The 14,564-nt window shown below is 39.1% G+C and overlaps 1 protein-coding gene across 4 annotated transcripts in view; it reads right to left on the bottom strand.

Annotated features, from left to right (window-relative positions):
* Window positions 1-13,860, bottom strand: part of RSRC1 (arginine and serine rich coiled-coil 1) — a 169,314-nt gene extending 155,454 nt beyond the window's left edge. For 2 of the 4 annotated variants that reach the window (XM_062603456.1, XM_062603460.1), the window contains exons 1-3: window positions 13,708-13,860; window positions 7,061-7,255; window positions 4,476-4,601 (exon numbers count right to left, since the gene is read on the bottom strand). In XM_062603456.1, coding sequence (XP_062459440.1) covers window positions 4,476-4,601; window positions 7,061-7,248 — 314 coding nt within the window. In that variant the 5' untranslated portion in view covers window positions 7,249-7,255; window positions 13,708-13,860. Of the gene's footprint in view, window positions 1-4,475; window positions 4,602-7,060; window positions 7,256-9,330; window positions 9,355-12,848; window positions 13,214-13,707 lie in introns of those variants that run through there. The other 2 variants (XM_062603458.1, XM_062603459.1) reach the window with 2 other exon arrangements.
* Between the last annotated feature and the right edge of the window lie 704 nt (window positions 13,861-14,564).

Below are 14,564 nucleotides of genomic sequence, written 5' to 3'. Positions count from 1 at the left end.
TAATTCTAGTTTACATTGCTAGGATAATGGCAGCTTCAGTCAACAAGCCACTTTTCCATACCAAAACCCAAGTATATTCCAAAGCCACCAATAGGAAGTAAGTCGCCCTTCAACTGGACTGCAGTGAGTTGTACACATTTCAATATTAAATCAATTAGATGGAAAGAACAGTAAAAAAAAATAAGAAGTAACCATGTACCCCCACTCAGAGGAAAAATAGCATCTATGCCACGGAAAATACCCAACACACTGATCAAACACTTCCTTCAGAGACAGTCAAAAGGCCTCGGTTCTCCAACCAGGACTACTTTACGCATGACATTTTCTCTTCTTAGATGTTTACAGATGTACTAGGTGTTACTGTGCCAATCTTTAAGCTAAGCTGTGTTAAAGATATTTTAAGGCAGCAGTTTTAAGTTTAACATAAAAAGAAAAGCCAAAACACTTGGCAGACAATAAAAACAAACTTGCATGTTTAAAGGCAATTATAGTGAAATACCCTATAATCATAGAATTGCATGAAATCAAGGAATAAAGGTTAGCATGTTTTGGTTAGTTCTATTTAAAGCTATGTAAATTAAAATATTTGCTTTACGAGTCCTGATGTAGAGTATTTTCATATACAATTAACTTCCTGAATTGCAGTGAAAACTCTAAAAATATTAGCAAGAATTTATCCACATAGAAATTATATGAAATCCGAGTTTTTCCATTACAGAGAAGCATAATATTCTAATAAGAACTATCCTAATCTTCACCCAGCAATAATTTCAAGATGATATTATTATTCTCATCTCCTTGAATAATATCCATACTCCAGGGCCATTTTCCTTCTCATATTCAATATCATGCATGCTTGTATCAAGATTCCTTTCTTCATATCCTGTCACAGTATCAATCACTGCCTCCTGTCCACTCAATCCACTTTTGATTTATCAGCCGCCGTCTTTCTGGACTCCATAACTCGACCCAAACCATTTTAGCAAGACATTGACAAATAGCACCCAGTATCACATCAACCTGTTCCACTTAGTAAACTAAGAAACAGTAACTGTGACATCTCTGCATAAGTATTCCATTCTATTCCCTAGACTGATGTATATTAATGAGGAGATGGTATTTGAAATGCTTCTTCCACATCAGCATCTAATATGATCAAATTAGGAAATGGGATGATTTATTAAATTTCGTAGAGCTGAAATATTTCTTTATATCACTATATGTGTGGTTTCAGAAAGTGAGCTGTTGCTTTCAATTTTTCTACTGAGGATGTGCCTGCATTTCACAGACGAATTATTGTCTTTAAAAAGATTGCAAGAAGGCGAAATGTTATTAAGCAAATGCTCAGTAAAACAAACTAAATCGGTTTTAAAATTCCTAATTTAATGTAAATCTTGGTTGTTTTGCTGAAATTCAGTTTGTGATCTTATTAAGTCCTATTTGCATTGTACTATCTTGCTGTAGGACAGCTTTAAATTTATAGCATTACTAGGAAGCCCCACTTTTTTGACTCTAAAAAATGCATCTAAAATAAAATAGTTATAATATGCACAAGTTTGCTTATCTTCTAAAATAAAGTAAAAATCAGTTTAGATTACAAACAATAGCTGCTCAAAATATTTTTAGAAAGTCATTATAAAAAATTTTCAAATTAAAACTTGGTATTTCAGTATTTTATTCATTTGAGCATCTGTAATTTATTCACTCAAAAAATAACCTAGACTAGAGAAGTTATTAAAAAAAAAGATTACACTACAGCCACATATACTGCTACCAATATTTTCACTACCTCGAAAAACAAACTATCTTAATTTTAGGGAGGACTGGGAGAAGACATTAGATTCAGAATTTGTGCTATTTGTATGACTTACACAAGAAAAAAACCCCAACGATTTAAAGATACCATATAATGGATCTTAGCTTCCAATATGAAGCCAATTTTCTAGCATTGGTCCAATTCCCATTGGGTAGGGAGGAAATCACAGTTACTCAAGCCCTAAAGGTGGTGCTCTGAGCTACAACAGTAACACTACAAACACAAGTAACACACAGATGATCTTCATTTTATTGCTCTCTTACTGCTGCTTATCCATTGGGTGTGTAGATTTTACTCCCCAACACTAGCAATTCTGAAGTTGGAGATCATCAATCACAATTTGGCGGGTAACACACTCTTCACTACACTAAGACAAGATGGCTACCTGAGTTACTTCTGATCATTTTATTTTGTAGTTTACATGACATAAATTTACATTACATAGTTTTCTTACCTTTAAAAGTCATACGAAATAAGTTGCCCACCCCAAGCAAAAGCATTAATGAACAACAGATGCCAAATTCTCATGAAAATTACACTTCAGCACTACAAATACACACATTTTACAAGATAAACACTGTCTCTTCACATTTAACAGCTTCGAATGGATTTTTCTTGTCTGACTTTTTAAATTAATTTCAACTTCTGGTATCCACAACCTCCAACAGCAAAGGTTTCCCCAGCTTGACTATGTGATACATAAGAACTAGCCGCTTTTGTTTGACCAGGATCTGCTACCAGCTGACACTGCTCACTTATGCCTGCGCCAGGTCTTCAGCCAGAGGAGAAAAGAAACACTCATTCCTTAATCATCTTTTCCACATCATTCATTCTTATTTTTGTTTTATACCCCTCCATTATATCCCCTCCTACCCCAGCCTGAAGAATCACAATGTACTCAGTCATTTTAGGAAAGCTGTTCACACCTTCGAGTGCACAAGACAGAATTTGAGACAGGAAAGAAGTATCTAGCATTGCTGCAATTGTCTCAGCACTAACAAACAGGGAAAACACAGGCCTCTAGTAGCAGCTTTCTGCAAACTATTTAACTCTCCTCCAGAAATAAGATTAATCCATGGCTTCTCAGTGTAGCATTACAGCAGAAAGCAGACTTGGAAAAAATTACAATAAAATAATCAATGTTGGGTTTAGTTTTTATGCTTTTAACATGCCAAAATACTCTTCTGTTATAATTTAGGGTGTTATTTATAAATATTTCCCCTGAAGAACCATGTCTGTGAACAGTAACATCACTTAAAGTGACGTGCAGCTATACCTTTGTGGTTATAGTATTGAAACAGCTGCTGTATTTTACAGATAAAATTTTATCTGCACAATATATCCTAGCATAAAATAAAGTAAACAGTAGTTATGTTTTTAGAGTTTTTAAGTACATAATTTCCATATACTGCAGTGACAATTAACTTCAGTAAACCCCTTTAGACTGTGTGTAATGAGATCTGCAATTTATACTTATTACAATAAAAAAAATGCTGAGTATATGACATATTGAAAAACACCATTTGCACCTTATTCTTGTAACATCTCAGTGTGTTAAAACTGATTTTGTTAGCAGAACAGTGGATATTTACAGGAATATTTCTACACACAGTGCAGCAGCTTATCTGGGGTCTACAGCTCAGATGGTAAGTATACTGCAAGAGAGATCAGACAGTTAAAATAACCAAATTGCTACTACAAAGGCACTGTAGCAATAAGTGTCCAGGCAACCATTATAATGAACAGCTGTGAATAAGTAATGAGAGAATAACAATAAGAGAAAGTGAAACGTCCACGTCTTTGAACAACAATTTTTCAGAATTTAGAGGCAACAGCTCATATTTGGTATATGAAAATAACATGTTTTATTAAATTCTTAGTGAAGGTACACAAAATAACCCGGCTGATGATCTCTAAAAACATGGCAAAAAAAAAAAAACAAACAAAAAAACCAAAACACTTTGATCTCTCTGATACACTAAATTCAAGAAAAAATGCTAACAATTATTCTGATATTCAGGTGTCCTGGGTTCAGCCACAACACCAGGGATAAACTTTATTTAAACTTCTTAACTGAAAAATACAGACATACAAAAATTGAGCTTCTTCTAATTACAAAAGTTGGAAGCAGATTTTTATAATACAATTTGCAATATCAGATTAATATTTAAATACTTAAATTATGTTTATTATTGAAAATAGTAATTTGTCACAATCCAATTTGTGAACACTTTCAGCACCAGAGATATCTTTAAATATTAAGAAAAATTTGTATAACTAAATACTCATCTCTTTCCAAAGGAAATAGAGATGAGAAAATAACAATTTAGTCTGATCTTCAGGGAGCCAATGTTATGTATGGGAGTTATGGAAATCAGTAATAAAAAAAAATATTCATAAGAATGTTTCAGATTATTACAGTTAAACCAAGGTGACTTTATTGATGGTTTCTGCACTTGGTCGAATGCAAAATATACAACTTATCTTCAAGCATTGCACAGAGATTTCAAATTAGGAAAGGTTTCAACTGACATATATTTTAGAGCATCACTTGCAACAGTTATTTCTAGTATATTCCAAACTCAGTAACAACACGAAAATTTTAAATTATTGTTTTTACAGGAGAAGTTACAATTATTTTCATAGAAAAGAGACTTACCTTCTTGTTCTACTTTTTGATCTCGATCTTTGAGACCTGTAGGATTTGCCTCTGCCCCTTGATCGGCTACGACTGCGTTTTCTTCTAGAACCATATGAAGAACTACTGCTCGATCTGTGCCTGCGTCTAAAACAGAACCATGCTATTAGCGTGTGCTTCTTCTGAAAACAAACAAACAAAAAAGGAACGAAACCCCTAACAGCTTACTTAAACACAAACACAAAATGTGGGGTTTATAATACACTGCAATAAGTAATTCATATACATATGGGCAATGCCTGTCTTGAAGAGCTTATATTCTAAAATATGCATTCCTAGACACAAAATGAGTACACAAAGAAACAGAAGTTAACTTCTTTGCCTAAAATCATGCAGTATAGTATCTCAAGGGCAAAGCCAGGCACAAAACCCAGCTCTCAGTGGTTCTTAGTCCCATGACCAGCTCATTAAAACTCACTTGCCTCTTTATGAAATCTAACATGGAAGAACCGTTTAGAACCTACACTCTCCTCAGGGTTTACACAGAAATACATAGTATAGCAAAGCACCACAACTCCAGCGCTAAAAATTAAACACATAAAATGTTAACTTCTGCATTGCTACTCTATACAATTATTTCCAGTTATACTAGGTACATACATAAAATGCAACCATAAAATAAAAATGTATTTTAAATTATTTACGTACACCTAAAAATATTTCATGTATATATATAATCTTACAGATTTGTTATCCTAACTTTCATGATACCCAATCTTTGTTCTGCTCTGATGCAGACAGACCCTCCCCCACCCCTTTTCGGTTGTTTGGGGTTTGTTTTGGGGGGGGGGGGGGGGGGGGGGGGTTTTTTTTTTTATTTGGTGTTTTTGTTTGGTTTTTGTTGGTTAGTTGGTTTGATTTGGGGGTTTCTCAGGGCTATAAGTAATCAAAAAATCAGTGTTAATTTATTCTCTTTGAGCTTGGAAGTTTTCTCCTGAGTTCAGACAGAAGTCAGAAAGATATCTTCTTTTTCCCCCTCACACCCAACCTCCCCATTTCATTTCTTCAAAGAATAAGTTATTATACACAAAGGAGAAAGGTGAAAGAACAGATACTAAATACATAAATTAAAACAACTAATCCTAAAGGTGGAAGCTGGGGGAATGATACCTTCAAAGTCTTAATCTTAACATTTTGTCTCCATCTCCTAACAACTAATTAATTAACAATTAAAATTCTTAAGAGAAACTCTGTATTTTTTGCTTTTATATTTCGTTAATATTAAAATACAACACCTCTTAGAAACACTTCTGCAATTCAGGATGCAGTCAGTATCGCTTATCTAGCATAAGGAAAGGGGTGCTGTGTTACGTACAGTAGAGCTGCAGTAGTCCATGCTGGAAAAAATACATAGGTTAACTACTAAAACCAGATCTTCATCTGAAAAAGAAATGTACTGTTCTTGTTAAATGAAGATGAAGAACAGTCATCTTAGAGACAGCTGCTTTTGATTCTTAAGGGTCAGGGATAAATCCAGTAGGACCCCAGCGTGTAATGGTGTCTTAACTGCCAGGAGCAAATGCCCTAAACTAAGGGCAAAGCAAAAGTACCAGCCAGATCCTAAAAGCAGACACTTCCATCTTTTCTGGATTCAATATAAGTCACTTGGTCTTCATCCAGACTCTAATCTCCCTTCAAGCTCTGTTTTTATCTGTGAGATAGCCATGCCTGCAGTGGACTAAAGAGATTCATAAAGCTGCATGTCATCAGCATATTGTTGGCATCAAAGCCCGTGTCATCTCGTGTACCCTAAGGGCTACATATAAGATGCTGAGCAGGAACAGAATAAAGTGGGAATGGAAATAAACAAATAAGAAACACCCACAACCAGCCAACTTGCCCCTCATTGACACACTCTTCTGCCAACTAAAGAAAGGTTTGTCGGGAGCAGCTAGACACAGTGTGTATTTCAGCTCCACTTACTAATAATTTGACCACCACCTGCTCAGTTTGATTCCAGTATCAGCACAAGTCAGACAGAGAGGTAGCCATTATAGCATACCTGATCTAAAAAAGTCAGGTACTGAAAGGGGCCTCTGATGAAGGAAACACAGTATTAGGTCAAGAAAAAACTGGTAGACATAGCCACATGATCTATGTTAACGAAATGGTGTTATACTGTATAAACTACTATATTATTACTATTATATTGTGAATTATAGTAGTTGAACTATTATAATAGTTGTTATTACCTAAGTAGTGCGATTTTCAAAAACAGATTCCAAACTCATTATTTAGGAGGAGGAGAAAGAAGTTATTTTAATGGGCTGGTTTTTGTTATCTTTGCACCTGCATATATAATGGTTTTGTATTCTTGGGTGGGGGCAAGGTTTTGTTTTTGGTGGTGGTGGTGGGTTTGGGTTTTTTTTCTTTAAATATAAGTGAAAATACTGCCACATCTTCCAAGATTCAGAGCAAACTTTGCTGCAAAATTCCAACCTAGAACTGACTAGACACTGGATTTGCTACTTCTATCTTTCTGTCATAACACGAAAGAGCTCAATTTGTAAATAATTGCAACAGACAGTAAATTACTACAAATGCACCTTTTCTCATAAGAATGTGAACGAGACTGGAGATCTCGAGACCGCGACCTTGACCTGGACTTCCTTCCAGATTTTTTACGGCTGTATGTTCTGCTGCCTGAGGAGCTACTTGAAGATGAACGTCTGCGGTGTTTCTTTTTCCTTCTGCTTCTGTTCTCTTCTTCTGTGTCCGAGGAGCGACGTCCCATTTTTAAGCTACGCAAAACCAAAAATTCTAAACTGTAAGAAATTCTCATGTCTACATTATGTTGTTATATACATATTCATACATAGATAGCGTGTGTGCTCACGCAAATAAACATAGTATCACACCGTTTTAAAAGTCAGCATGTGAACAAGAAATCTGGGTTGCATGCAAAAATAAAAATCAAGATATTAATGTAAAACGTCAACAAACTCATGTTACCGAGTAACTTGAAATTTACACTGTCAGCAAATTTGAATTCAATTATTATGGTATGTAATATATGTTGTAACTTTTTATGAAAGATATTTCGCAACCATTTAAACAGATAAATGCACCGATAAAATCATTTCTATATCAGAATATATTTTCATTTTAACTTATTTTTACATTATTGCCTTAGAATTTTTCAGAAATCTGGAGAGTAATGTATAAGATACTTCAAATATCTGGTATTTCCTTTAGGATGCTACACAATCACTACTGCAGTGTCTTTAATATGTTTAATTTACAGCTGTAACTGATGATCCATAATACTTACACAATCAATAGAATTCAGTTTATTAATTTCAGTTACTGATGTAACTCACTTTATCTGTTTTTAAGTTGTGCAATTAAAATAACATACGCTTGTCCTACTTGTCATAATCAAAACATGCACTGAGAAAAAAAATTAGGAAGTTATTTTTAAATGTACACTATTTATGTTAATTTTGGTTCTCGGTTTAGATCCATTCAACTTTATATTCCTTTATTCCAAAATCAGAACTATAAATAGTAAATTTCAGAAATGTCTTGATTGACAATGTGTTTACTTGGATAAAGCTTACAAACTTTGATAACAGATTTGTAAACAAACAAGCAATCCAAACAAAAAAACAATGCTTACACCAAAACTTGCATTGAAGCCTGCCATTTATTAATTGCTGCCAAGACTATCCTCTTCATTTGACACTCCCAAGTTTTGTTGCTTCAATTAAAGAACAGTGATATTTCTTGACTTTCCATGCTGCAAATGTGCATAATGCTTTTATACTATTTTTCTGTACCAGAGGTATCAGCCCTATCCATCCAAGACTTCAGACCCCTTTGCACACACATTTCAGTTAATGGTTAGTAACCCATCCCCTCTCCCCAGGAACAGTTATTTCAAGACTCCCTCACTATTTCTGCACTGGGAAAACAGGAACTCATAACTCTAACATTCATATCAACAGCTAGATTACAGATATGCCACAATATCGTCTTGTCTTTAATGAACACTGAAATATTACTGAAATAGGTCCTCCTGTTTCTGGTGTTAACAGGTTGAACTGGTTCATTTTCCACAAATGAAATCCTGCCCTTACTCACACCTTTTACCAGCTAGACAACACACCCTAATTTCCAGGGTAGAGACTGAAAACAGAACAAAAAACAAAATTCACCATTAAGTTATGCTCAAAATCACAAAAGGTTTGCATAAAAATACTAGTCTTTATTACTCTAGGCCTTGCAGTCAAAATGCACGATAGAGGGAAAAACAAGCATGTTTAGTCCCACAAACAACATCTCTTAAACCTACATTTTCACTCTCAGGTTGCCAAGACAACTAAAACTGTTTTGCAGAGTCATAGGCGCTACAGTCTTACAGCGGTGGATCTAAACACCCAAATAGGCATGGGATTTGCAAAGCCAGTGTACTGTGACTTGCAAAGCCAGTGTACTGTAAGGAAGACTTACAGGCAGTTACATTCAAAGCACAATAAATATACAGGCACTGCTGCATTTGACAGAATTTGAGGACTCTGTCAGGGATGCAGGATGGAAGAAACGCATTCCTCCCTCACTGCAAAAGCTTGTCCTAAGGACTACCAAGACCCCTGAGAGCCAGGCAAGGAAGCTACAGCAAGTACAAGTCAAGAGCCAAAGGCGTACTTTCCAGGAGGATGTCAAGTTTGGACCTGGCATCTGCTTCAAGGAGATGTTTTACCCAACAGTTGTTTAATGCAAAATACAAGACAGTCTCTTAAGTATCTGGATTTTCTCTGATGTTCACTAGAGTTCACTCACTGCCACAATCAAAACAGTAGCTATGTAAACTTACTCCTATGTAGCCAAATCACTGTGGACTGCAGACAGCTCTTCCATATGCAACTTGGAGCTATCAGTTCCACTCCTCCCGCCAAAAGTGCTTACAAATTAGGTGTTACTAAGCTTTGCTGCAGTGAATCCCTCCATTAATTACTTCATTTTCGATAGTTTCTGTTTTCAGCACTCTAAGACTAGTCCTTCAGCTAACAAACAAAGCATTTTTGAAATATTGAACTTAAACCAGCAAAATTTTTGAAGGAGGAACTGCCATGCGAGAGAATTTGTTTTTTAAATTATTGCTACCATCTTATAAAAGTTACTCTGCACGGATTTTGAAAAAGACGGAGGCAGTGCTTTACTGACTATTTTATTGCATTTAACAAACTATAAATTTAATTTACAATTCTGTAGAGGAATGCCAATTTATATCAACACACCATCTTGTGCAGTCCTTTTATATTTTTCCCCCCACAGTAAAAGACTTACAGAGCTCCAAGCTACTAACAGTTAGTCAACAGCAAAATAAAGCTCTTCAAATATATATTGATCGAACAATCTTCAAATGAACATGAATCCGAATCTCAAACTTAAAGTAAGCAAAACTGCTCGGAAAGCTGAAACTACAATGCACAGGTTTTAAGTCAAAAGCTCACAGACCACAGCTCATGTCAGCGAGGTTAATGAAAAAGACCAGAGAAAAAAAGGAATACAAAAAACATTTCAGCTATTTGCCACTTCATGAGGATATAATTATGAGCCAGAACACTACACTTCAACATATGTATCTTCTGCTAACTTCCTTTTTTGCCATCAGCTTTCTTCCCCATTAACTGGGTTAAGCAGTGCACAAAACCAGTGAAACATGCTATGTAAATCTCTACTTCATGTCTTCAGGACCAAAGAAGAACTACACACCATGGCCCTTCTCTATTATAGGACAAGTCCTACAGTGTACTTGAGTCTCAGCTCCACGAGCACTGGGCTTACCATGCATAAGCTACAGGACAAAGGCACATACGTGACTGATGCCATGCGTGTTCCAAAGTTTCCCCTGGAAAAGAGGCTGCCAGAAGCAGATTGTTGATCATGGAACAATTTGTACAGCTGAGACCTAGTAGCTGTCTCCTATGGGGAATATCTTGGAAGCACACAGGTGACAGACAACTTTGTCTGACAGGCACTATCTTTCACTAGGGTCTTTAGACATTTTCCTGCAAAGACACCTCTTACAAACAAAGCACTTGAGCACAGTCAGTTATCAAGACTTGTAAAAGGTTAGTCTTCTCCCTGACAACTGCCTACTCCCTCCATACTCCTTAACAGACCTGGGAAAAGAGATTGCCGGCATTGATTAATCACACCAGGTGAAGCCTGATGGACAGGAGAGTTATTCTGGTGGGTCAGCAGTGGTCCATATACCACTTCCAAACAGAACTGTATAATAGCACCCACAGATCATACAGAACTCAGATGACTCTGGGAACCTTAATTAACAAAGTAACAAGGGAAGCAAGGAAAAGGCAAGCAGAAAAAATTAAGGCTTATTACATGGCATCATATGCTGAACCTCATAGGGTTTTACAACCCGTTTCTAACTTTTGAAAGAGAGCAAGGTACACTTAAGTAAGTATATGCTCACTGATCTTATCTTGTTCAATCTTGATTCATAGATGTTGAAATTCTTTCAAGTGCACAATACATATTTTCAAACATAAGTTTCAAATTATTACTCTATTTACTACAGATTGTAAGAAAATAATACTGTTTGGTTGGTTTTAATCAGAGGCTGTTCTCCAGTAAACATTACTGCAGCAAACTACATCTTGAGCACAGCATCCAATTAAACAATACAACCTTTAGTTACCATAATCAGCCAGAAGCAATGAAGACAAAATAACCTCCACATTTGTTTAGCATCAAGTCCAAACAATTTACATTTGTCAATTACCAAGAAACTTTGATTATAAGTGACTCGCAATAACCCAGTTTATGCAGCAGCTCTACAAACAAGATCCTTTGACAAACATAAATTAGAACGAAGGTAATATACAGTTATAAGTTAGAATATAGGTTAGAAGGGCATTGATGGAAAATATACTTCCGCTATCTCAATATCCCCCTTTTTTCCTGCTGAACTATGTGAGTCCATCTATAAGAGAGAATCAACAAGTCAGGAGGAGATCCTATGTGAACTTCAGCCAGGAAACAAAGCTAACTGTAGTAAAAAGTCAAACATGCTCACTAGCTAATAAGGGGCAGTCAAACCGTTACTAATGGCAACGCTAATACTCAAAATAGGGAAACCATAAGGAGGCAGAGGGTAAAAGTCCCTCTCAGATAGCCTATGTACAAATGAAAGATTCTTTGTATCTACCTCCACCAAGCCTGGAGTTAGGTGGAAACTGTCCCTGCTCTACAATTCAGAAAAACTGATCTCAGTAGAGGAAGAGATTTTATTAGACAATAAGGTGGCTGCTCTCAACACGTCAGCAACCCGAACTGCTCTTGTTGATTTTGCATACTTAGTCAGCAGAGCATCTTTCCCTCATGAAGTTTCCAGATCACTACAGGAAGAACACCTGAATTGCATATACCAAGAGTAGCTGGCTGAGAAGAAAGTCTAGAGATCAAAAAACCACAGGAATTCAGTTACTTCCTTATGACCTCTCCCGTAAGAACAAGAATCCACAGGCACCACACATACCAGAATACTGTCTTCTGGTTACAGAAAAAGATGTCTTCTTTGACACTTACATCAGCAGTATTTTTCAAAATCGTTTATTTTGAACTCAAAGTTTGCCTCAATTCAAAATCAGGAGCAAACAACTTACCCATAGTCATTCTAATTCAGCTTCAAATCTCTACATTTTAAAGTGGGGAAAAAAATTGGCTCAAAGATACATGACATGCCCATGGCCATCCATTAGACCAGCAGCAAAGTGGGGAGTTGAACGAAAATCTCAATCATGAAGATGCTCATCTATTAGGAGAACATCTCCACAGGCCACCTTTTGCTCAATAATTCTTAATTTTAGAAACTGGTCTTCTACCACATAACTACATTTTCCATACTTGAAGGCTGTAAGAACTACAAGCATTCCTATTTTAGATCACCCAAGTTCACTAAGGGCATTAATTAATCAGCATTTCTTCCACCAATTTCAGAACAAGCTTACAGAACAGCAAGTTTACATGAACTTTATAATGCAGCTTTTGGTATTTCTTTTGAATCAAGTTCTAAATACCTTTACCACTTGTGAAACATAGGCTCATGCTATCATGGGGTATAGGATTCATGCTAAAGCATTAAAAGTAACATGTTTAAAATTTGTCACAGAACTTTAGAACAAATTCACTGTTCAAAAAGAGTCTAATTCATATCAGGGGATGGGGGACGGGGGGAGATGTACCCGATTTGTATTTAGCTGAAATATAAAATGAAAATATCTAAAAACCACTGCTACTGGAAACAGCACATCACATACAGGAACAAAACAAAAACAAACAAAAGAATCAACCCAAATTGCATACCTTCTTTACCTATGCTTTCACAGGCAAAAGCTAAGAAAGTAAGATTCTAGATGAATGATTCCCACATCCACAAATCAAAGAGTAAATGTTCCAAGGGCAGATGAGCAGGAGCCAGGGCCCGTAACATCCCTGGAAGTACGTGTTCCTCATTCACATCAGCTGGGCTCTGGTAGCATACAGCAAGGGTAAAGAGACTTGAAAAAGACCAGGAAGAGAACAGCTACTAGTGCCGCATACCAGTTTACAACATAAACACGCTGTGTCAGTTTCACACGTGTCAGAAACACAACCAGACCCAGGACAAACGCGCCAGGGCTCGGCTCTGCCAGTCTGTGGCAGCGCTCCTCTCTAACGCTGCTCCCGCGTTACCCCTCAGACGCGTCGAGAGGCTGCTCCTGAAAGACACGGACACGTATATGACCGGGCTAATGACCTCAACTGGTTCCGGCTCTTCCCGCAGCCCCACAAGCGCTCAGCAACGCCAAACCGCATGAACCCGAGCCTCTGACCACGGGAGACCCCGCGGCCGGATCGGGAGGCCGCGAGGGGAAACAACCCCCACCATTTTCACGCCTACTACCACAGAGCGCAGCAGCCGAGCCCCACAACACGGCGGGAGCCAGTCCTGCGGCCCCGCCACAGCCCAGGGAGGGTAGGCCGTGGCGACGCGGCGTCCCCGCCGTCATGGCAATAACATATAAGCCCGCCCCACCAAGCCCCACCGCCCCTCCATCTCAGCCAGGGGCGGCCGCGGCCCTAAGGGCCATCAGCAACAGCAGGCCGCAGTGCGCGGCCGGCCCCACGGCGCCCTGCCTCGCCCCTGCTAGGGGTGGGCTCGGCGCCGGGCCCCACACGTTACCTGAGCGAAAGAGCTGCCGGGCTAGGCCGCGGGAGGGAGAGGGCTGCAAGGCCCCGGCTGCCGGTTTGAGCTCAGCGCCTTCCTGGGCGGTGGACAGGCGGCAGCAAGCCATCGCCGAGCTCATCCAGGCTGCCAGGCAGCGGCGCCGAGCGCCGAGGAATCGATGGAGCACACTGGCCCCCACGCGCCACGCGTGACGAGCCGGGGTCCCCGTTGCCCACGGGATACTACGGAGCACTGCCCGCACTGGGGGCGATGTGGCAACCACGGGCACTTACCAGTACGTTGCCTCTGCACGCTGCAGTCCGCCTCCCCCTGGGGTGACGGTCTCCGCGGCGGGGAGAGGCGAGGGGACGGCAGCGCGGAGGGTTTCTAGTTTCGGCTCGAAGCGATTAACGAGGGTCAGTGTTTGCCAACACTGACAGCCACCTCAGTGGCAGAAGGGGCAGCGCTTCCCGCGCGGCGTGGGTACCATGCCGAGGCCGGGCTGTGCTCTGGAAGGGAGAGCCCACCAATGCGGGGTAGGCATGTCCCGGGCAGAGCTCAGCCTCCGCCGGGAACGCCAAGAAACGCAACGAAACAATTTAAAGTCTACCGTTAACTCCGTTTTTTTTTCCGGAATTCTCTTAGTTTAACGCTAGCTTCGGAGCCCGCGACCCCTGGTACAGGAACCGCGGAATGTTGAGTGCGGATAAACGAAATGTAAAGGCGATCGTCTCCCCTTTCAGTCCGATCCCCCCGGCACCCGGCGGTACCGGTTCACCGGCGGCGAGACCGGCTGGGCTGCCTGCGGCGGGGAGACAGCAAACCGGTGCCTATCGTGGCGGAGGCAGGTTTAATTGGGTCTGAAGAACCGC

This window comes from Pezoporus occidentalis, unplaced genomic scaffold (genome assembly GCF_034315485.1).
Source record: "Pezoporus occidentalis ecotype Australia unplaced genomic scaffold, CSIRO_AGI_Poc_V1 ctg8, whole genome shotgun sequence".
NCBI lineage: Eukaryota > Metazoa > Chordata > Aves > Psittaciformes > Psittacidae > Pezoporus > Pezoporus occidentalis.
This window is presented reverse-complemented; position numbering and strand designations above follow the sequence as displayed.